At 40.2% G+C, this 25,088-nt stretch overlaps 1 protein-coding gene and 1 pseudogene across 2 annotated transcripts in view; one reads left to right on the top strand and one right to left on the bottom strand.

Moving 5' to 3' along the window:
* Nucleotides 1–506: 506 nt before the first annotated feature.
* Nucleotides 507–25,088, bottom strand: part of FBXW2 (F-box and WD repeat domain containing 2) — a 33,923-nt gene continuing 9,341 nt past the window's right edge. Inside the window, exons 4-8 of one of the 2 annotated variants that reach the window (XM_023727347.1) lie at nt 19,359–19,553; nt 17,105–17,238; nt 14,821–14,907; nt 14,006–14,175; nt 507–6,068 (exon numbers count right to left, since the gene is read on the bottom strand). In XM_023727347.1, the coding sequence (XP_023583115.1) occupies nt 5,780–6,068; nt 14,006–14,175; nt 14,821–14,907; nt 17,105–17,238; nt 19,359–19,553 (875 nt within the window). In that variant the 3' untranslated portion in view covers nt 507–5,779. The remainder of the gene's footprint in view (nt 6,069–14,005; nt 14,176–14,820; nt 14,908–17,104; nt 17,239–19,358; nt 19,554–25,088) is intronic. The other variant, XM_012554373.1, reaches the window with a different exon arrangement.
* Nucleotides 6,788–9,983, top strand: LOC111819706 (pterin-4-alpha-carbinolamine dehydratase pseudogene; annotated as a pseudogene).

Genomic DNA, 25,088 nt, shown 5'->3' with positions numbered 1-25,088 from the left:
TAGAAAGGAACATGGAGGACTTTCCCATGAGGACGGGAGAATAAGACCTAAAGTACAAAGGCAGGAAAAGAAAGACAGCAAAAAAAAAAAACTGTTTGCCTAGAGTGGTAAGTTGGGGCTCAGTTATGTTAAGCAATGTAGACACCCCTGTTGGTACTAGGGAGTCCCACGTTGTTTGAACAGAGGAGTCACATGCTCAAAGGAGTGGTGTGAGGAGACCCCTGGAAGCGGAGCATAAAAAGGCTTGAAAGGTACACAAAAGAGGTGAAGGTGAAAGGCAGCAGCCTAGGATTTGACTGAAGAGACTTGAAACAGGGAGAGAAAAGGAAACAAAGGTAAGAAAAACGAAGATCTGTGGGGGTGCTGCAAAGTTAATGTGCTCAGCTGCTAACCAAAAGTTTGGCTGTTTGAGTCCATCCAGAGGTGCCTTGGTAGAAAGGCTTTGCAATCTATTTTTGAAAAATCAGCCACTGAAACCCTATGAAGCACACTTCTACTCTGACCTATACAATGGATTGCCATGAATTGGAATCGACTTGATGGCAACTGGTTAAGTGGAGGCTGAAAATCAGGTCCCAGTCTCAACCTCATCACTTATTACTCCTCTAAGCAATTAACCACTTTTCCAAGCCTTACCTTTCTCATCTGTAAAACAGGAATGACAATCTGTCCTGTAATAGGGCTGCTGGGAGGAATCAAAGGTACAGGAGCATGTTTAGTGAATGACAAGGAGCTTTACTTTAAGAATGAACCGACTTAGGGATATGCTTGATAGAGGAGGGTAAGAGAGAGGAAGATGATTTCAAGGTCTTGAATCTGGAGAATTAAACCTTTTTCCCCCATTTTATCTACTCATGAAGGTCACCAATACTCCTTCCTTGTTTCTACTTTTAAATTTATTGTTTTCCCTCTTGGATCTTATTCAGAAGTTGTTGTATTGTTGGACTTACAATTGAGAAAGCACATAAAAAAAGGTAAGAGAACAGAGCTACACATGGGGTAGCTCCGTTTCTAAAGACACATTCTAAAACACTTCTGAAAAGTTTCACATGAACTGGTTGGAAAGAAAGAAAGAAAAAGTCTTAACTATAGAATATATTTTTAAGGAAATGTAGCTTTATTACTTTCAAGTACAAACAATAACTTGGGCTTGGCTAACCAAATGTTGCCTAATTGAGAGAACCTACTTTAACGTATAAACAATTTATAGTTAGCACAATCACTCATGGGTAAAAGAATGTTTCTATGATGCATAAAAATAATGTCTCATCTTATAGAGACATCATGTACCACAATCACTCCACTATTTACTTAAGCAATCCCTTCTCCCCCACCCCACAATTCAAATATAAACTTTACCTCATTCCCCCTAGATCACAACACACATCAAATTGGTTAAACATGAGTTGATAAATTTCTACCACATTGGCTTGGTGATAGAGATCAGTCTTTTTCAACCTGAGCATTCTCATCAAGGGTACTCAGTCCAAATTAGTGAAATGTCTGTTCACAATGTGAGTATAAGGACACCAAAAAATTGTGAGCTTGTATCATCTGAATTAATAATTTGCTAGGTTTAAATATGCAAAAACACACTCTTATTTGGACACATTCATAAAGAAGTAGCTGGATTCTTTAAGCTGCAATAATTAAGCGGGTTTACACTGGTCCGGATGCAGTGTTAACGTTCAGCAACGGAACTGTTCTAGGAAGGGCTGAGGAAGACTGGAAACACACTGAAACAATTCGACAGCAGAACATCATTTTGCACTAAGCATGATCATTTAGCTTGATTAGGCTGATGGGAGTGGTGTGAAGACTACCCAGTAATCTGAGGATTTACTCTGAAAAAAAGTCACTATCCTAGAGCAGGCACGGGGAACATCTGATCAGAGACACTGGCAAAGATGGTGGGTGGGCACTTTTGTCAAGAATGCTAACCTGTTCTTTTCATCAGGGACACTATCTAGGGACTGAATAATTCTCAAGAATGTCTCAACTGTCTTAAAACACCATGGCAAGCACCAGCATAACCAGGCAGAAAGGATGTGTCAAGGGACAGACCTAAAGGGCTTCTCTCCTTTAGGTCAATGCTGTGTCCCTGAAGGCAGAGGTGACAGTGTGCCTTGCTCCAGACTGCATCCTAGAGTAGTGATCTATACTGCTCACTTTCCTAAGAGAAAGGCAAGTAGTTCATACACTTAGGCCCCAAGAGGCCCAGAGCAGGGGGCGCCAAGGCTGAAGAGTGATGCTGGGAAAATTAACCTCTAGGCTCTCAAGAAGCCAGGGCACACAGTCACAATTTCAAGGAGCTGGCTATGTCTGGCCAATGGAATGTGTAAAGCCAAATTCCATCATCCTTAGCTGCTTCTGTTAGGCCAAAATGGACCTAACAGAAACAATTTCTTCATGTTTAAAATAATACTGTTTCCAAAGATATTTCTTTTCCCCCTAAGATGTTTTATAAATGTAAAGAAGTAACCATTCCCCTGTGAGCAAATACTAGAATGATTATATATTCCTCATTCAAACTTTACTAAGAGTTTTCAGTTGCCAGAACAGAGTAATTCTTAAACTATTGAGAAGGAAGTACAAACCTTAAATTTTAATAGCAACACTCTCCACCTTCCACTTATGAAAACCTGTCCACACACGTGTACTTTCCCGTGGGTCCTCTTCAAAGACTAGCCACTCCAATGGAGGAAGTAATTTTTCTTCTTTCTCTGGCAGGTCCAAAAGGTCAGGTTAGGGCCAGTTTTATAACACTTATTACTTCAAATAATGGGGCTGGAATGGGAACAAAGTCTGCTAAAATCCTCACCCTCAATGAGTTCTCCTGGGCCGTCTCACCCTGGAGCCTGAAGTTGTTATGGCACCCTTTATTGACCGGAGAGGTGGGAGGCCCTTCACTTCCACCAAACTACAAACCTACCCAAGAAATCCAATGCTCATAAAAAAGGAGGAGGTCTATATGCTCATGACTTAGAAATGTTCAGAAACCAGAATATTCACAAAGGAAGAGACAAAGGCAATTCCCTCGTCTCTGAGCTGAAGAAGCAGAAGTCAGTGTGTGGGGAAGGTAGCCCCCTTCCTGAATGAAAGGAGATTAAGGGGCTACAGCTCTAGTTATCTCCTACCCACTCCCTCCATGGCTCTCACTTTATTTTTATCTTTTTAAAGGATGAGCTAGTTTTCCATTTTTATAAAAGCCGGCAATGTTATGAATAAACTCAACATCTGTAAAGCAATTCAATAAAATGCTCAGGTGAAATAAAGGCCTCTGTGAGAATGAGGAATTAAAGTTATGATTCCAACCGCTGTCCCAAGTACTGCTATAAAAATCCAGCTGCACCAAGCACCACCCTGATGAGAACTTGGGTAGTCACCACTGAAAAGAGGCAGCATGGAAGGGGACATAAGTTTCAATTTTGTAATTTGTAAAGTTTTTTCCACACAAATGACTATAATTATAATTACTTGTCCTTTGAAGCTACTGGAAAGCGAGGTGGGGATAGGCATGGTCATTAGACCAGTAATCTTCAGTTATTTATTCAGGCTGGATGAAGGGGAAAAAATAATTTACTCTCATCATTGCCCTAAGTCTCTTGGAAAATAGATTCCAGCTGTAATTCTGGTTCCACTTCTAGGAGGACTAAGCAGAGCTCATACGAGAACTCAATGTGAGATGGATTAAACCCAGATGTGGGGGGTGAAGGAAGATCTTGTTTTCTCAAATGTACCTAATCCCCTTGGAGTCTCAACACGTACGTTAACTAAACCAACCACTGATTCTCTAAAATACTAACTTTACAGCACCCAGAGGTCCTCTGTCAAGCTTTATGCTAGTGAAGATTCTGTGAGAATCTCCAGTGGGTCCCCACTATAGTCAGTATCAGTTCAGCTCTGCCAACAACTCTTTTTTCCATCTGTAAAAATGGATATGCTTTATATTAGAGTCAGCAAAAAGGAATAACTCACATTCCCAGGCAGAGGCTCTCACTGAAGTTCCAGTTCTCGTGTTTCATCTGTCAACTACTTTCCTGTATGTCTGTGACTGAAGTATGTCCATCTTATTCCCCTATAACACGATGGGAAACAGCTGAAGGTAAGTGAGGGCTTTTTCTACCGGCTGCTCCCTCTACTCTCACCCTGATGATTGTGGCATTGAGTTAAACCATTTCCACTGCTAAATCACAGAATTACCTACCAGCAGCAAGAGGGTGGAGGACACAAACAAAAAGTGCTTAGGCATGTTTTGTTTAGCCCACTGTATTTTAAATTATCTTCAATTAGCTGTCAATATTTTAAAAATCAGGATATTTCAAATAAAAATCTGGATTTCTCGTTCCCCCTGAAAAAAATCAGAAGACCTGCCAATATTGGACTCCTTTCTGTGTAAAGATAAACAGCTAGAGCTGAGTAACAGCCCGCGTCAGATAAACTTTCCGTGGTGCAGCACAATCCTATCTAGCATTTTTGTTCCCTGCATGGCTCTTTTAGGCATTTGTGTTGTGAACCTTAATCTAGGGCAATTTCCTCATTTTAAAGATGAAGAAAATGAGGGGCTAGGGAGGGAAAGCAAACCAGCCTCAAGCCACATATCAAGTTACAAACAAAGGAGGAAGGTAAGCTGGATTCTTTCTAACATAGCACACTGCCTCTCTAGAGAACCATCATTCCTACAGGTATTGCTCTCATCAATTACTTAAATCTTCCAAGTGGAATCTTATATTTTCTACATTCCCCTTTTATCCATCCTTTCCATATAGTTGACTCCTTATAGATAACAACGTTTATCAATGATTTCATTTAAACGTTATCTCCAACACAAATGAATCAGGGATCAGACAAAACAGCAGTATCACCTTCTGCACACTTCAGTAGACCAAGTACTTGAAGGAATCTTAGGAAGCACTTAGGTTAACACCTAGCTTTAAAGACAGTAACCTGTGGCCCAGGGAAGTGATATGCCTGAGGTCACAGAATTCCTAAGTACCACAGCCAGTCTCCAATCTTCCAGCTCAGTGTTCTTTCTACTATATCATGTCAGCTCTGTGCATTCACCCAGGCTATGGGGGACCAAGAAACAGCTTCCTCTACATGGAAACAAAAAATTACACAACTCCCTCACATCTTAGACATGTGTAATCTTGACTCTGCCAAGATCTGGGGTTTTGAGTGAGTTATGAACAATCAATTTACAGAACTGGATTTGTACTGGAAGACAGACTTTCTTTAGAAGCGGTATTTGGTGGAGAGTTTATGAATGTCACAGAACTCCATGGTCTTTGTAACACTGGCTCTTATAAAAATCTAAGCCCCAAGTGCGAGAAGTTGCTGTTACATCATAGCACCTTTGCTTCAACTTTGAAAGAAAAAAAGGCTATGGTAAAAAGCTTTAATAATAGACTGAATGTGATTTCATAGGCAACCAATCAGCAGATTAATGAAGCAATTTAACATTCTTTACTTAAAAACAATATTTCTGTCAAGAAAGATGAACCCAAAGTGCATCCTCTTACACTGATCAACATAACTAAGTACAAATGAAGTCAAAGGTGTACCCCATTAGCATGCTGCATTGTATGTCAATAAAACAAGCCCTCCCCCGCCCCGAGCCCTGGCCCTCTGGCAAACACAGATAAATGATTGTGCACTGCGTGATGATACCGTTAGGTGAGAACTTTGGTTCATGCAGTCAGCTGGCACCAAGGTTGCACTCAAAACCCGCAGCCCTGGCACCCAAAGTCAGTCAGCTCAGCGGTGGTGGCTTGTGGCATCAGCTGTGCTCCTTCCACAACACCAGATGAATACTGTGGTCAGGCATGCTGGTAGCAAAGACCAAGCCTGTGTCATTGTGCCCATCCAGTCCATTCAGCCAGGATGCTTCACCTGCCAGAAAGCTTGAGCCTCTCTTTGATTTCCTGTACTCTGGCAGAGGCCAGCGGCTAATCAGGCTCTCTGTCCGCAAGTCCATGATGTACAGGTAGCGGTTGTCAAACAGCAGGGCAAAGATCTCTCCAAAGCCAAGCAAGGCCAAGTTTGCTATCTCAGGAGTCTTGATGACCCTACAAGGATGAGAGTTAGGGACCATGAACCAGAAGGCAACTTTACTTCTGTGTTTATGCTACTGTCATCTTTTCTGGAGACTTCCATTGAAAACCAAGATAAAATTCAAGAAAATTTAGAGAGTTAAATGAACATTTTTGATAAAAAGGAAAATACGACAAAAAGCCCAGTCTACTCTCAAAAAAAAAAGGCAGGGGTGGGGGGCGTGGGGAGCCCCCTCAGTCTGATAACATAAACATGTTTAAGGGGGAAGAAAGTCAGTGTTTGATCACAAGTTATAAAAGCACAAAATATCCAGATAGCCAGGCTGGAAAGGATCTTACAGATTATCTAACAGTCTCATTTTTAAGATGCTGAAACTGAAGCCCAGACAGGATAAATACTCTAAGGTTTCACAACTAGTCAGTTACCAGTTAGAATGTAAGACTTAACTATTTCTACCAGGTAAAAAGACTTAATGGTCAAATCTTAGAATACTGGAGTAAGGGGAACATACTGAAGCCCAGAACAAAGTCTGAAAACTAAGTGAATGAAGTGTTAGTCTACTTAGCAGGTAATAAACACATGGATTTCTCTTTAAAAACAGTAGAAGCTGAAAATATTAGAAGTTTCCCAAATAATTCAGAAAACATTTACTAATACAGGATTCATAAGAAGCTAGAGAAGAACAGGGGAGTCAGGAGGACAGCCTTAACATTCTCAGGTTGGCAGTTTCCAAAACATCAACAGAGGCACAAAACAGAAAAGACTAAAAAGAAGCACAAATTAAAAAAACAAAAAACTCACAAAACTTAGTTTTTGTTATCTGCAAGTCTGTTGTTGTTAGCTGCCACTGAGTTGATTCCAACTCATAGTGACCCCATGTGCACAGAATACAACTGCTCCATATGGTTTTCAGTGCTGTCGCCTTCCAGAAGCCCACTGACAGGCCTGTCTTCCAAGGTGCTTCTGAGTGGGTTTGAACCACCAACCTTTCAGCTAGTAGTTGAGAGCTTAACCATTTGTGCCACCCAGGGATTCATTCCTACCTGCAAGTTTAGTGAGGTAAAACGCTGACAAGAAGAGTTGATGTGGGAAGCGGGCCTGGAGGGGGCGGCCTGGGCGCGTCCTGCCTGGCCACTTGCCCAGTGCACCGCGGCTTGGTGCTCTACTCTCACGGGGCCACTTGCTGCTTGCCCACGTCCTGCGGTGCTCGGATATGGCTGGCAAAGCACATAGGCTAAGTGCCGAGGAGAGGGACCAACTGCTGCCAAACCTGAGGGCTGTGGGGTGGAATAAGCTGAAAGGCCATGATGCCATCTTCAAGCAGTTCCATTTCAAAGACTTCAGTAGGGCTTTTGGGTTCGTGACAAGGGTGGCCCTGCCGGCTGAAAAACTGGACCACCATTCTGAATGGTTTAACGTGTACAACAAGGTCCACATCACCCTGGGCACCCATGAGTATGCAGGCCTTTGAGAGTGGGACATTAAACCTGGCCAACTTCATCAAACAAGTAGCAGTGTCCATGACATAGGCCCGTCCTTTCTCTTTTAATTCCTCAGAGAAGAGAAGTGGCTGAACTGGGAATCCAGGGAGGGAGCTGGGAACCTCTGGTCCCAAGACCTTGCTGAGTCACCACTGCCAAGTCTACCCTGCTGCCTCTGTTTGGGGGCAAGTCCTTGCTGTGGAAAGGAGATGACTGCTTCACTGACCTATCCCCCTACACCACTCTCTTCCTCCTTGGGGCTCTATTACGTGTACACTAATTTGAATAAGCTCTTCCCTTTCTTTGCAACTTCCCCGTTAGTCATGATTTTCTTTCCCAGCTGTACCCTTTCTGATTCATTTCCCAAGAAGCTGTGATAGAGGGGGACATGAAGTCTTATCTTAGAAATCAGGACTCTAAAGTAAACCCCATCCTAAGTGATGGAAACACGTGCTTTCGTGCCTCAAATAAAACTACTGTATCACTCAAAAAAAAAGAAAAGCTGATGTCCTCTTTAAAGGCATCTAGAAAACAGCTATGAGACAAGGCATGTACAATTGTGCTCTAAGACACTATGGTGGGCTCCGTGAAGAGGCAAGCTATGTTTTAACAAGAACATTATCAAGTTAGTGTACGTTCAAGAGGTCAACCAGAATGGGGAGGGTCTGGTAACCACGACAAGTAAGGAACAGCTGAAGGATACTTAGCTGAAGGGGAGAAGGAATATCTCCAGGGGCAGAGAAACTACACGACTGTCACCTTTAATAGTGAAGGATGTGTACAAGAGGAGGACAGACATGACCAGCTCTACGAAGCAGAACTAGGATCAAAGGGAAAGAGTCACACAGAAGATTTCTGCTTGATATTAGGAAGGGAGAAAATGTTTATTTTTTACTGAGCATCTACAATGTGCCAGGCACTGAACTTCCTAATTAACATGTTATCTCAAGCCTCACAACTGGGTGAGGTACAGGTATTATCTCCACTATGTAAGTGAATAAACTGAGACTAAGCGTAACATGTCTTGCCATGCTCACACAGCTAATACGTTGCAGATCTAGCATTTGAGCTCAGCTCAGTCTGACTCCAGAACCCATGCTCTGTTCTCTACATTTGACTGCTTCCTACAAGGAAGGCAACAACCATCCTCCAGTTGATGCATATAGCTCTTTGCTGAATGAATGGATGAGTACACAAATAAAGAGGTTTCAACTGAACAAACGTTATCGAGTGTCATACGTGCGAGGTTGGCCCCTGAAAAGAAATGAACAAGACAAGTTTTTGACCTCTGAATGGGGAGTGCACAGCATATAACTGTCAGAGAACATGGGAACACCCTCAGCACAAACACTGTGAAGAATATAATGGGAGCATCCAGGAGTGAGCAAATCATTCTACCTTTTCCCAGCTGAACCTCGAAGAGTATCTTTTCTCTTTTCTGGAGAAGAAATGGAGCTGGGCATTCCAGATTGACAGAATACTAAAGGCTTCTCTAAATTTTACGAATTATCTATCATGAGCATGTATTTCTCTTAGAATTGATATCTTATCTCTGAAAAAAAGATTCTGTGATACTAAAAACAGCAATAAGGGCATCACTTCTATGAAACTAAGCAAACAGTTAAAAAACAAAAAGTGCTGGCCCCCGGCTTAAAAAGCAGATCAGAGAATGGGTTCACTTGCTGAGATTGAAAATGGAAGAAACACCTGGACTTAAAAAAGAACTACAAGAGGTTAACTATTTAAATGGAAATGTTTGAGAAGAACACTCATGCAAAATCATTCATTTAAGCATTTACCAAACACTCCCTGTGATACAAGCATTTATAAACATGACTACAAAATAGAGCTTGATATCCCAGGAAAAGCAGTGAGTTGGGACTGAGTCAGAATCAACCTGACGCCACGGGTTTGGTTTTTTTGGTTTTCAAAGGGAAAACAGGAGTTTCCAACAGTGTGCACCCATCATTTTCCACTTGGATGACTCAAGCTCATTCACTCAACGAATATTTATTGAGAACCTAACATGTGCTAGCCACTTAGTACCAGGGATTTAGTAGTGAACAAGACAAAGTTCCTCACACTCAATCTGCCCAAAATTGAACTTACTAGCCAAACCTCTTCCTCCTCTTTATTTCCTTTCTCATTCACCCAGATGTTCAAGCTAGAAAACATGGCAATCACCTGACTCTCCTCCTTACTCAAATTACAAATTCAATCACCAAGAACTACTGATTTTACCTCCTAAATTTTTCTCTATTTGCTACTATCTCCATTACCACAACTCTGATCCAAGACATCATCTTTTGCCAACAGTTTTCTATTGGTCTCCCCACATCTACTCTTGACCCCTTACAATCAGTTAAACCTCACACTAAAATCTGATCGTACTACCTCATCTGAACTTTTAAAATCCTTTAATGGCAAGGGCTGTGGGGACCATGGTCTCGGGGAACATCTAGCTCAATTGGCATAACACAGTTTATAAAGACAATGTTCTACATTCTACCTTGGTGAGTAGTGTCTGGGGTCTTAAAAGCCTGTGAGCAGCCATCTAAGATACTCCACTGGTCTCATCCCTTCGGGAGCAAGGGAGAATGAAGAGAACAGGATACAAGGGAAAGATTAGTCCAAAGGACTAATTGTCCACAGCTACCAAGACCTCCACCGGACTGAATCCAGTACAGCTAGATGCTGCCCGGCTACCACCACTGACTGCTCTGACCAGGATCACAACAGAGGGTTCTGGACAGAGCTGGAGAAGGATGTAGAACAGATAATTCTAACTCACAAAAAAAAGACCAGATTTACTGGCCTAAAGGAGACTGGAGAAACCCCGAGAGTATGGCCCCCAGACACCCTTTTAGCTCAGTGGTGAAGTTATCTCTGAGGTTCACCATTCAGCCTGGAGTGGACAGCCCCGTAAAACCAAATGGGACTAACGAGGTACAGTAGTCCAGTGACAAGGGCCAGAAGGCAGAAGGGGAAAAGGAAGCTGGTGACAGGGAACCCAAGGTTGAGTAAGGATATTGCTGATCTGTTGTGAGATTGTTAACCATTGTCATAGGGCAACATGTGTAGTAACTGTTAAATGAGAAACTATTTTGTTCTGTAAGCCTTCATCTTAAGTGAGAATAGCAGCACAATTGGAAGAGCGTAGTCAATGTCACTGAACTGTGCATGTAGAAATTTTTGCAATGGTGTATCTTTGGCTATGTGTATTTTCACCAAAAAAAAAAAAAAAAAACGGCGGTTGAGAAGTTAGAGGGCTGACATGTTGTGGGGTTGTTAACCAATGTCATAAAACAATATGTGTACTACTGTTTCATGAGAAACTATTTGTTCTGTAACCCTTCACCTGAAGTACAATAAAAAAAAAAAAACCTTTAATGGCTCCTGATTGCACTCAAATCTCCAGCCACACTGGCCTTCTTTCAGTTCCAAATGTACCAGGCACCTTCAGCTTCTGGGCTTTCTAACAGACTGGTCTCTCAGTTTATAACGCTCCTTACTGCACACCCACCCCTGGCACTTAGTTAATGCAAATACTCATCCTTTAGAGCTCAGCCTGAGTATCTCTTCCTCAGGAAGCCCTCCCTTACTCCCTGGTCTAGGTCAGATCTCAAACTATCACATACTATGTTGCGCTTATCCCAAACATTAAATTTTTTTTATGTAATTAGCTGTTTAATGTCAGTCTTTCCTCTTACTGGTTAGTAATCTAAGTTCAGGAAGTATTTCTGCTGATTCCAAATGCAAATCACAATGCCTGAAACACAGGTAGGTGCTCAATAAATATGTTAATGAATAAAGCAGTGGTGCAATGAACATAGGCAAATATAAATTTTGCAAACATGATCCAAAGGAAGCTGGGAAAACCACTAGAAAATCTAGGAAGTCCCACATTATCAACGCAAAGCAGGGTATAACTGGCAACTTGGAACACTGGATGGCTATGAGGACAGAGTTTAAGCCAGGTGAAAATGAGCTAATCACAAAGACCCTGAAGCACAAATACGTTGCAGAACAGAACACAGGTTTTGACAGGCTCAAGGCCCCTTTTACCTTGATTACTTTAGAAGTGTAAACAGAACATCTTTGCTGTGCAATCTGGGCCCTTCAACCTAAGTAACTTCTCATGCTTTACTGAGATAACCTAGCTCAAGAGAGTGTTATCATATCTCAGTCTTATTGAGCAACATGCTGTCATTTGTGTTTTGCTTCCTTTCAATTAGCTTCAAGATGTAAACAGCCGTACCTGGTTCTAACAACTTATCTTTGAGGCCACAGGATTTGTACTAGGGTTTCAGAAGAGGTTGGGTTATTTATGTTCAAGGGAGAAAATACAGAGATAAAATAGCCCATTTTCAAAGAAAAAAACTAAAACTAGTACCTCCTACCAGCAAATAAATGAATTTTAAACATATTTTGACAAATCCTTTAGAACTATAAAGGAGTCCTGGTGGCACAGTGGTTAGGTGCTCGGCGGCTAACCAAAAGGTCGGCGGTTTGAACCCACCAGCCACTCCACGGGAAAAAGATGTGGCAGTCTGCTTCTATAAAGATTACAGCTTTGGAAACCCCATGGGGCAGTTCTATTCTGTCCTACAGGTTCACTACGAGTCAGAATCGACTTAACAGCAATGGGATATTTAATTTTGCCTCCCATGCCCCCCAAAAAGATTAATTCAAAATAAAAACAATACTAAACTGTAAAAGATCTGAGTCTCCTATGGTGACTACTTGAATTTTTTCTTTGCAAAATACCAGGTATTTAAAATTTTCTTCCCTCATTATTTGGTGCCTCTGGCTTGCTGGTACCTTAAGCATATGTCTACTGGGCAATACAGCCATAGATGGATGAATGTTGGACTAGGAGAGTGAGCTGTGGGACCTTGGGCAAAGTCTTAACCCTCTCTGGGCTTCAGTTTCCCCATCCATAAAATAAAGAGCTTGGACTAACGCCTTCTAGGCGCTGGTGTGGTCTTCCCCCCGCCCCACCCCAAAAGCATAACCATCAATCATTTCTAAAAATCATTCTGATAGCTCTAAAACCTAACTGGTTAGAAATGTTGGTCTGACTCCAGAAAGACATAAACGGGGCCCACCAAAGTCCTACTGGCTAGTATCATCAGAGCTCAAACAGTCATGCATAAAAACAGTGAAGAGACTATTCAATCTTCTGTACTCCCCCAAGTCAGCATTTCCTGGACCATGCTGTAGAACACTAATTCAGTGAGTTGTTAATAGATACTCCTCAAAAAAAAAAAGGGCTTTGTGCACAGTAAGTGTGAGGGACAGTACGGTAACCAAATTCAGACAGGTTTCTTTACGTATGGCTTCTCAAAGCGATAAGGAGCCCTGCTGGTGCAGTAGTTAAGCACTTGGCTGCTAACCGAAAGGCTGCTGGTTTGAACCCACCAGCTGCTCCATGGGAAAAAGGTGTGGCAGTCTACTTCTGTAAAGGTTACAACCTTGGAAACCCTATGGGGCAGTTCTACTCTGTCCTATAGGGTCACTATGGGTTGGAATTGACTCAACGGCAGTGGTTCTCAGAGCTATTAGTAATAAAGACTTGCCAAATCCTCTTTACAGGCATTTCATTTAATCCTCATTTCACAGATGAGGAAACTGAGGCACAGAGAGGTTTAGAAGCTTATACAAAATCATGTAGCTCATAAGAGACAGCACCAGGTCTTAAACCAAGGTATGTCTGTCATCAAAATTAATTCTCTTAATCATCACATGGCATTGCTTCAATCAGCCTTCAATGTGTTAATAAAAAAAAAATCCAAACCTATTGCCGCCGAGTCGATTCTGACTAACAGTGACCCTACAGGAGACAGCAGAACTGCCCCATAGGGTTTTCAAGGAACAGCTGGTGGATTTAAACTTCCGACCTTTTGGTTAGCAGCTGTAGCTCTTAACCACTGCACTACCAGGTCTGTGGTATGCAGTGAATCAGAAAACTATTTGTCCATGGACCTGCAAGTTGTATTTTTCTCTAAATACCTTTGTCTTTCTACTGGTCAACAGAAGGCCACTCAACCTCTCGACCCTACTTAGTTGACTAGCTTACAGAACATGAAAAATTTGAACTAAAAAGGAAGTAGAACTTAAAATATGAGAACTAGAGGAGATCTAAAATATCTTTTCATCCAAGCTTCTCATTGTCCAGAGAAGTATGTTAAATTCTGAAAGGAGACGTAACTCAAGACTCAGAGACAAGGAAGGAATTAGAACCTAGACCTCCCAAAATATAACTTTCTTTTCTGCATACTGTCTCTAAAACATTTTTCTGGTGACATTTTCAGCATATATAACCTGTTTATACTGATGTAGGAAACATTTCCTAAAACCAAATTATTGACCAGTACATTTGAATATTCAGTCTTGTTCTACTTCGGAATTCTACTTCGGAATTGCAGCTTACTTTCAAAGGTTAAACGTAAGGCCCAAGGTAACATTACCTGAGAATATCATAACTGGCAAAGTCCCACTGGTAGAGACCTAGTGCTGAACTACACACAATATATTTGCCATCAAAATGAAGTCTTGGCTGCAGGCAGATACTTCTATCCTCAGAGACAGACAATGTCTTTAAGCACTTGCAGTTGATTTCTCTCCCAATGGGCCAAATCTATAGATTAAAAAAAAAAATTAGGAAAAATAAGGAGATCACATCACCACAGAAAAGCTTGTCCTGAAACAATGTGGCCTGCACTGCTGAAGTCAGATACAAAGTAAAATATACTGGAAATATCACAGGTTTCACAATCAAGGGACATGAGTTCAAGTCTTGATTCTGCTGCAAATGTGCTGTGTAACCTTGGGTAAAATACTTACCTCTCTAAACCTCCCTTCCCTCAATAAATAATGCCTACCGTACAGGATGGTTTAAAAGATTCAATGAGAATGTATATATGAGTGTTCTAAAGAGTCTTTGCAAGTCGTTTTATAATAACAAATTAATGTTTGTTTTCATAGTTTAAATCTAAGAATTGAGGAAGGTAGGAGCTATGTGTCTTAAGAAAACAGTAAGAAGGAGCTGAAGATAAATTTGTGTTTTGTTTTTTTTTAAACTTGCATTTGTAAATCAGAGTTAGACACTCTCTACGACATAAGAGCTAATGAATAATCTCCTCGTCCAACGGGTTTAAGACAGCTTGGAGTATAATATTCCCATCCCCCTTCAGGTATTCCCCCCTTACTATACCATTTTAAATTTTTTATATTTGCCAGTTTTTCTTTTTTGAGACAAATTAATGGAGGAAAAAAGCCTCACCTTGATCTCATATTTGTCTGCACTTAGGAGGATGTAGTCTCCAGGGCTGTGCAAGAGAGACTTGACTTTGCACTTCTGCAAAACCACCTGCAAATATAAACATCCATGTTACAGAAAGATCCTTTTAATGCTGTTCCTATACTGCTTTTACTTTTTAAAAAAAATTAAAATATTAAAAAGAGTCTGAAATACTATGATATGCTACAACAGCTAAGCTATAAATATATTACTAAGTTAACCTCTACGGATACTTTTGCCACAACCAGATACTCTAAATTATCAACAGGATGAAAAAGGGTCTAATGCTGGCAGCATTTAATCTTAGTTTTAGTCTGGAAACAAACATTAGAAATGATTTTAAAAATTATAAAATGTGACTTCATAGAAAATGCAAAGAGCCAAAAAAAAAAAGAAAAAGAAAAAGAAAAAATTCTGTTTTCATAAGCAGATGCATTATAATGGAAAAAAATACTGGACTTGGGACCAGAATCTCCCATATGCAACCTTGAGCAAGACCATCTAGGCTCTTTGTTCCTCAGTTTCCCCATCTTTAATTCAGGGGGTAAGACACCTATTATCTCATGTAACTGCAGTAAGGATGGAATGAAACAATGTAAATAATAAAAATAGTGATATAATAAAAGCTAACATTCCACTAGCACTTTCAATAATCTGTAAACACTAAATTCTAATTACTTTTGTAATAGATCAACAGAAGGTGAAAGTCTTTTTCACTCATTCAGAAGCCTGAGTAGCAGATTCAACTAAAACTGACTGACCTTGCTGAATGAACGATAGACAGGTACCTTGTTGAGTGCTACCCCATCTTCTCATTTAAAATTCACAGAACATTTAGCAGGTGATAAAACGCAGCCCCTGAAAGTAGTAGTAACTTATCCGTGATACCACAGCCAGTCGTCTAGCCCTAAGTCCACCATTTTTCCTATGATATCAAATTACCTTTTTATAACATATAACTTTTCTATTTTAAAATTCAATATGCCCAATACAGAATTATTGATATTCTCTCAAACTGCTCTCCCTTTAGCTCCTTCTCTTTCAGAAAAAGACACAATCACCCAAGCAGTCTAAAACCCACCAGCCATCTCTAATTCTTTCTTCTTCTTTGATCCCCAGAACGAATCACCAAGCTCAGTTGGCTTTACCTTAAAGACATCCTTCATGTGTGCCCCTTTCCTTCTTTATTACCAACACCCAAATCCAAGTCATCAGCATCTTTTGCTTAAACTACTACAAAGGCCTAACTGGTCAGCCTGTGTCCACCTCGTGTCCTACTCTAATTCATTTTTCACACAGCAATCAGTTATTTTCTTAAAACGTAAATCATACCAGACCCCCGTTCGGAACTCTTCAATTGCTTCCCATTACACTCATGATATCCAAAATCCTTAATATGGTTTAGTAAATCATACATGATGACCACCTCTCAGCCTCTCAACTACAGCACAGTTCACTGACTTTCTTCCAGGTTGTCAAATGTTCCAGCATCTTTCCCACCCCAGGGTCTGTACATAGGCTGCACCCCCTGAAACACACTTTCCACTATCTTTGCCCAGCTACCTCATATTCATTCTTCACATTTTGTTCCTTCTCAAAAAGCTTTCCCTGAACCAATCAGATACCCTTCCAAGACTTTCTCATAGAACACTGTACTTTTCCTTCACAGCACTTAACACAGTTTGTAATTTTACATTTGTTTGTAAAATTATTGTGAATAACTATTTTCCCTGCTAGACTAACATCCATAAAGGTAAGGCCAGGTCTGTTTTGCTCCCTCTTGTACCCTCAGCCTTTGCAGAAATATTTTTTCAAAAACTAGAAAACATCACAATATTCTGAAGAGCCTGTAGATATTTCTTTATTGCACTTATTGCAAACATTATTTTTCAAAGGAAAGCTTTTTTTTTTTTAATTAAAAAAGAAGCATGCTCATCCTGAAAGAAAAAAAGCACCCACAACTCCACCAGAAATAATTATCTTCAACATTTTGATACATAAACACATTCAGAAACTAGTATCATACCCTTCTGTAATCTGTTTTGTTTGCCCCCTCTACCCACCTAATACATTGGGTATCTTTCCATAAGTTATCCATCCATTAACAACTATTGAGTGCCTTCTATGTGCTAGTCACTGTTGTACATCATCATGCTTTGTGGTTCCATCTTATGGTTCACCTACCACCATAAGGCAGCATCTATCATCCTCCACCCCTCACCCCCAAACCTGGCATCAAAGTAATGTCTTCTGTAAGTCTTCCTACCTTGGTAACCCATTCCGTATGCCCGGTGAGTGTGTTCAGGCATGTCCCAGCTGATAAAGCCCATACTTTCACAGTGAAGTCTGCAGAGCCACTCACCAAGATATCCAGTTCATCATTGTAGTCCACACTAAATACTAGTGCATACAACACACGCAAAGTTAAAACATGCCTCTGTGGGGCTTTTCTAACAGTGAGTTCAATGACATTTATTTTCCCTAGCCGCTCAACTGTACAGATTTTCCAACTAGAGCTACTGTTAGAATGGTGCTACTCAACTATCAATTCTAAGATTAAAAAAAGAATCCATTCAAAAAATCTTGTTATTATTATAGCTTATTACTCTAAGGCTTGAAAGTCTCTGTAATAATACAATCTCTTATATTTGTGTTAGCTTTAAAATGAAAGACAAAGTGCTGAAGATAACGGCATTCCTGCTCAAGAGTGCCTAACACTATAAAACTTATCTACCTCATGCAGGGAAAAAGAGAATACAATTTGTCCTACTCAGATTTGCACTATTTACTGCAGTGAGACAAAACGTAAAGAATGTAAGCTGTAAAACAGTAACCAGGCTCAAGAAAAGCCAATGTAAAGAGAAGCAAAACAAAAACACGGATCAGACTAATCCATTCATTCAAAATAGTGTCTGAATTTCTTCACAGCTTTATCTTCAGCACCTAAGACAGTACCTACAATATAATGAGTTCTCAAATATTTGTTGTTAAATGTCTGCCATGCTCTGAAGGAGCACTGGAGTCCTAGAGATGAAGACATTGGTCTTTCAAGGAGCTTAGTCTAAGGGTGATGGAGGAAGGAATGCAAAGAGAGAAATGTTTACCTCTTGCTAGGGAAACACCAAGGAGAATGACTAACTCTGCCCAGGGGTATCAGGGAGGACTTCAGGGAGGCGATTTAGGAGATGGACCCTGAAGAATGAGTAGAGTTTATCAAGGAAATAAAAAGAACATTGCAGATAGAGGGAACAGCAATGACATGGAGTTAGGAAAAGCCACAGCAATGTCCAGGGAACAGCAAGAAGAATGTTTTTAGAGCAACAGTCACAAAGTTGATCAGGTGTAAAATTACCTGGAAATCATGGCATATACTGAGAAATACTTTGGAATATTATATGCAGTTTAATGTGTAAGTTCTGTGCTTAGTCATAGACCTTCAAATGTTAATTTCTAAAAGAAGCAATTGGTAGCAGATAACAAAGACTGAAGAAAATGTATAGGAAGACAAACAAAACGGGGGAAAATGCTTTTAGCAGGAAAACAACTAGGTTTCATTCAAAGAATTACTGAGCACCAGGTGCAACGCAAGGAACTATGGACATAAGGGTGAACAAGACAGGCAGGATCTCTGTCCTTATGAGCTTGCAGGCTGGTGGGGAAAACATGTATCATACTTACTTGTATGATGAGTGTTATGATAGAAATACAGGTTACTGGGAAACCTACAGCAGAGGAACCCGAGGTGTTTAGAGAGTCCAGGAAGGCTGCTCATAAAATGTATGCTTAGCAGCATACACTGTGATTCTCACGGGCTTAAGCAATGGGTAAACAGGGAAAGGAAGAAGGGAGCTGCTGCACAAGAGGCTGGGAAATTGCTCAATATGAGTTCTACACAAAGCTCTAAAATACAATGCAACAGAGGGAGAAGCTCAGCCCTCAAGGCTGTATTCAACTAATCAGATTTCTGGAAAATGCTGCTGTACATTTATTAGGAAGCATCCAGGTTATCTGTTTCTTCAATCTTAACTCTAGGCAGTTGCTTATTTTAATTCACTGACAACCAAGCTCCAATTAGATATAATGTGTGCAGACCACATAATCTGGCAACCAATGTCACTCCAAAGGCTTTTCAGACCTAATTCTACAAATTAACTGGACCAAATTTACAAGTATAGAACTCATTCAATTTGCAGGTATAAATCTTTGATAAAAGCAAAGGAGACTGACTGTTCAATAGGATATAAATGAAATAGAAGAGGGAGAATTGCCCCCCTCTCAGCATAAGGGCGTATAGAAAAGTTTTTAAATGGGCTAAGGGAAAGCAAAATTGCGGGAAAAACTCCAAATAAGAGTAACTCGAATAGAGGAAAATAACTGCAGTGACTGAAAAAGGAGGGGAAAAAAAGCAGGTTAAATAAATATAATAATAATGACAATAAAAAGATCATATTACCCAGCTTCTGACTTAAGGGATAAGGTTAAAATAATCATAAAAAGCCTTAAAAAAAAGGGCAACCCACCCGCCCCCGTGTGTCCCCGGAAGTGCTGGGTCCTGGCTCCAGAACTCCATTCCCAGCAGGCAACAGTGTTGTCAAAGGAGCCTGTCACAAGCTTCTGCTCATCGAACTTTACCGCTGCACAAGTGTGGGTCTGGATGCCATAAATGCACTGCCCTGTGCTCACATCCCACAGCTTTGCAGACAAGTCATCCGACCCTTCAAGAGAAAAATAGGGAGGTTAATAAGAAAACAAAACACTATTAAGAAAGAAAGTAATCATAAACTTATGGTTCTTAAAAGAGAAGTCAATGGTCACCTGCTCTAGCATTTCCACTTTATGGCTGAGGAACCAAAGCATAGAGAGAATGACACAACTTGCTAAGATCACCGAAGTGGTGTAAACAGCCCTGGGACTGAACCTAGGCTTTTCGTTTACTTCTTTTTCCCTAACTTTCCAGGCTATAAAAGGATGTTAAGATGTTAGACTAAAGCACCCATTGGTGCTTCCACATGTAAAATTTCATAAATCTTTGGCTATCTTGAGCTCTCTGATTTGAGCTTGAGATGAATGGGGATTTCCTATGACTTGAATATGTACACTTACATGCTTTCCATTGCCCGATAACCCTGAACATATAAGAACCGTTGAATAGGAAGCAGGTAGAGCTGCCTGCTGAAACATACTCCACTGTAAGGCAAGTCAAAAGATGAGCCTCAGATCATGGGCTAGCTGCTAATTTCTCAAGCCATCCTGAAATGTGTCAAGGAACTTCAAAGAAGATTAAGGATAAATTATTCCTAGACATTCATAATAATTAATCAAAGAGCTTATAAAGCCTCTTAAGATTCTGCAGAAAAAGCAGGATGCTTTCTTTTTCCCTGTCTCTGGTGAAAATATTATATCAATCATGGTGACAACTCAGGACCTTGCTTTAATTAAATTTAAAATCCTAACATTAACTTACATCTCACAATTTACCTTTAGAATAGAAAAATAATAATAAGAAACAAGAAAAAAACATTTTGAGGACACACTAAATACAGTCACCATAAGGACAAAATATCTTAAGAAAACACCAAATGACCAGTTTTCAAAAAGCTGAAATGACTAAATAAAGTCAGCCACAATTTTACCTTTAATGGTTAGTTAAGTGCCAATGTTTCAGATCATGGAAAAATAGCCAGATTTATGAATGAATTACAGCATGAATTTCAACCCAGGCAAGCAAACCCTTTGACATTATACTGAAACAAAGACTGTATTTGTTATCACTTTACTATTTAGGGACTCAGTTTCCCTCTCTATAAAATGAGAGGTGGGACTTCATGGTTCTCAGTGCACATATGAGACACCAGAATCATCTGGGGAGCACCTAGAGAGTTAGTTATTGAGCCTAATCTATGTGCCAGTCACAATGTAAGCAGATATACATACACACACATATATGCATACCAAAAATCCACTGCCGTCAAGTCAATTCTGACTCATAGTGACCCTACAGAATAGAGCAGTACTGCCCCCATAGGGTTTCCAAGGCCGTAAATCCTTACAAAAGCAGACTACCACATCTTCCTCCTGTGAAGCGGCTGGTGGGTTCAAACCACCGACCCTTCAATTAGCAGATGAGCAGTTTAACCACTGTGCCACCAGGGCTTCTTCGAATATCTGCAGTGGGGTTCAATAACCTTACAAGCTTGCCAGATGATTCTAACGCATTAGCTATGTTTTCGGAATCACTGGTCTAGGACAGCACTATCCAATAGAAATATAATGGGAGCCACGTAAGTAATTAAAAAAATTTTAATAGTCACATTAAAAAGTAAAACAGGTGATAATAATTTATTTTATTTAACTCAGTATGTCAAAAATATCATTTTAACATGTAATTAACATAAAAGCTTATTAACGAGACCTTCTGCATTCTTTTTATTGTACTAAGTCTTTGAAATCTGGCAGTATTTTACACTTTGCATTTCAAGGGCTCAAAAGCCATACATGGCTAGTGGCTACTGTATTGGACAGAGCAGGATAAAGTATCTTGAAGGTCCTTTCAGCTTGGGCATTTTGTGACTGTATTCTTAAGGAGCTAAAGTAGGAAAAGAAATCATTTGAGGACCTATCTGAGCGTGGGTCTAATTTATTGCCAGTGTCCAATTTGGATGTCATTCATTCATTTAACCTATATTTACAGAAACTCCGTGTCGGGCAGGGCTACTGCTCCATGGCCCTTAGTCTAACTGAGAAGATAAAAAGGCTAAACAGGCAATAATGATTCAGTACACTAAGTGGTGGGCAGCACAAAAGGCCAGGGACAAATACAAGAAGGGGATAAAAAGAAAAAGCATCTTAGGTGAAGCACCACTGAATTTATAATCGTGCTCTTCAATACCTAGGTGTTCCACAAATACACCTTGGGAGCTGGCATAATTGGCTCCTCACTTATGCTTCCATTTTATTTATTTCTAAACTGGGCTTTGGCATAGGATTGTTTGAAGAAGGGATTTCATGGCTTAAAAAAAAGTTTCACGCTTTAACTAGTTTAAACTGAAATCTAAAGGATGAATAAGTTAACCAGGCACAAACAAAAAATAAAAAAGGAACAGTATACACCACAGGTCTCCAAATTTTTTCTGTAAAAGACCATATAGCAAATATTTTAGGCTTTGCAAGTCATACAGTCTCTGTCACAACTACTCAACTCTGCTAGATTTGGCCCATGGTTCGTAGTTTGCCAATCCCTAGTACATGCCTATTAAAAACGACAACTATGTTGTTTAGGTCAAAGTACAAACTATATTTGAAATAAATGTGAATAAAAAAGAACACTAAGTATCCCTATATATTATATAAATATATGTGAATAGTCATTGGGGCCAATTCATAAAGAACTACTTGGAACCAATCTAAACACTGCCTAGGAATTATCTATAATGCTTGTCAAAATGCACAGCCTACAACATGGACACTGATTACAAAAGCAGTTCAGCAGGAAGGAGAAATAGAGCGGCAAGATCAAGCTGGAGAACTGTGTCAGGGAGATGACTGTAACTATGACCTTATTTGCATTTATGAAAGAACACTATGACTATTATCATCGAGAAGGCAGGCAAAACTGGAGGCAAGGAGGCTAGTTAAAAAGCTAGGGGAGAGATTAGCTAAACTAATTATTTAAACTAGTTTATACAGAAAAACACTGTAACATTGAGTTTTGCATCCTAAAGATATTCCAAAAAACAATCAGGCTGAGCTGAGTTCCACTTTAAGTGGTGGCATAAGTCTACTCTTAACTGCTAATCCTTTAGGAGTCACTATTCCCTGCTCCTTTCTGGCTTTATGTCAACCTTCCCTCTTGACTCCCATTTGCTGTATTGGCTAAATCAACATATTTTCAAAGAGGTAACCAATGATGCAGCTCAGAAATGAAAGGGGACTAAATAAATGTGGACTAGTTAGACCCTTTACATGAAAGAAAAAAAGCTTCTCTCAATTCAGAAAATAGGATGAAAACAACACTTTGATATCAAAATAATCTCAAGGATGGGTTTGTAACAAGGATAGGCAGAAAAATGAGCTGTAACCCAAATGAAGTAAGCTATCTTATCAAGTTTAAATATTTAACTGGTCGAATCAGATCTCAGCTCTCAACCACCTCTGAGGCATCTGACTCTGCTGACAAACTAAGTAAAATTTACCAGTGTCTCTTTAAGACAAGCTATCCACTACTTCTTGAAACTCTGTTCATCACTGTTCTGTTTCTTTACCTCTCACCTTTCTCTAAGTACACTCTTCAGGGACCCACCTAGGTTCTATTATTTTTCCTCTCTACAACCTTCTTCTAAAATTTCACTGTTCCAGCCATAGATGGGATGTGACTAACTTCTAAACCTCTCAAGCCTTGCGTACTCTCCAAAGCTCTGACCCTGCATTTCCAGATACGTCTGGGAATCTCCACTTCTACGTCCTATGTTGTTGTTCTTAGGTGCCATCGAGTCAGTTCTGACTCACAGAGACCCCAAGTACAACTGAACGAAACACTGGCCAGTCCTGTACGATCCTCACAACCACTGTTATGCTTGAGCCCACCGCTGCAGCCACTGTATCAATCTATCTCGTTGAGGGTCTGCCTCTTCCCACCCCCACCCCCCCATAAGCAACTAAACTCCATTCATCCCAAACTGAACTCATCTACTCCCTCAAATTCATTCCTTTATTCTCTTTTCCTGTTACTAGTATTACCACCTTTCCAGGCATATATACCTAGAAACCTCAGCCATTTTTTAAATCTCCCCGTCCCTTACCACATACCCAATTTGTTGTTAAATCCTGACAATTCTATTTCAACAGCTGCACTTTCACTGAACTGCTTCTTTTTAATCTCTACCCTTACTATCCTGAATCTCGATCTATTTAGCCTAACCTAAACTGCAACAGAGGAGTCCCTGGGTGGCACAAACGGTTAAGCACTTGACTACTAGCCAAAAGGTTGGCAGTTCAAATCCAACTCAAAAATGCCTAGGAAGACAGGCAGGGTGATCTCCTTCTGAAAGCACACAGCCTTGAAAACTCTACGGAGCATCTACTCTGCACACACGGAGTCGCCATGAGTCTGAACTGACTCGACAGCAACAACAAAACTCCAATAAGCTAATATTTAATTTGGAAGCTCTAGATTTATCTACATCAAAGGTTCTCAAAAGAAATTGTAGCATCTCCTAAGGGAACATTTTAGAAATTTGTAGAGGTGGTTTCAGTTGTCAAAAAGATGGAGGGACATTACTGGCATCTACCGGGCAGGGGCAAGGGATGCAAGACATCCTGCAATGTTTGGGACAGTAAACAAAAAGGACTGTATTGCATACTGCAGGATATTCTTGAAGGTCCTGCCAGATTTTCATAAATGAAAAGCTTATTTTCAATTATCTGACCCCAGAACCTGTTTATGAAGCATATTTGCAGCTTAACTATATGCTGGATCTTCTATGAGTACAACTACCAAGTAAACTGAAAAATGTACTTTGCTTTGTTGGGAACTTTGCTAAGAGTTTTTCACCATTTGCAATTCCATCACTGATGGTATATGAGACACAAATACAACATTCTGCATTGACAGCTGTCATGTTTATGATAACAACATACTGGTGCAAACATCTGTTTACTTCACTGTCTTCTAGCATAGCTGTGCTTGAGCATTTACATGTTAAGGTGTGTATTATTTTAAATTACAATCTTCGTTCTCCTCTAGATTAGAGGACATTATACTGATTTTTAAAAATGTATGTGTAGATATGTTATTTCTATGAATTTTACTTCAAGATAAGATGGTATTATAAAATATATTATAAAAGAGGGCCTGAGTCTGACAGAAATAAGAAACAATGGTCTACATAAAGCAGAAAGCTCTGCTCAGAAATCCTTCACAGTTTTCTTACTGCTTATAGAAAACTGTCCAAATTCATCTTCCTAGCATTCAGGGCTCTTCACAACACAGTCCAAGCCTATTTCTTCTATTATATTCTGTTACCCTACTTTAGGAGTCCTGGTGGCACAATGGATAAGCACTCAACTGCTAACCAAAAGGTTGGCAGTTCGAACTCACCAGCGGCTCTTCAGGAGAAAAGACCTGGTGATCTGCTTCCGTAAAGATTACAGCCTGGGGAAGGCAGAAGGGGAGTAGGAAGCTGATGATAGGGAACACAAAATAGAGTAAGGATATTGTTGATGTGTTGTGAGATTGTTAACCATTGTCATAG

Source organism: Trichechus manatus, unplaced genomic scaffold (genome assembly GCF_000243295.1).
Source record: "Trichechus manatus latirostris isolate Lorelei unplaced genomic scaffold, TriManLat1.0 scaffold00016, whole genome shotgun sequence".
In the NCBI taxonomy this organism is placed as follows: Eukaryota; Metazoa; Chordata; class Mammalia; order Sirenia; family Trichechidae; genus Trichechus; species Trichechus manatus.
This window is presented reverse-complemented; position numbering and strand designations above follow the sequence as displayed.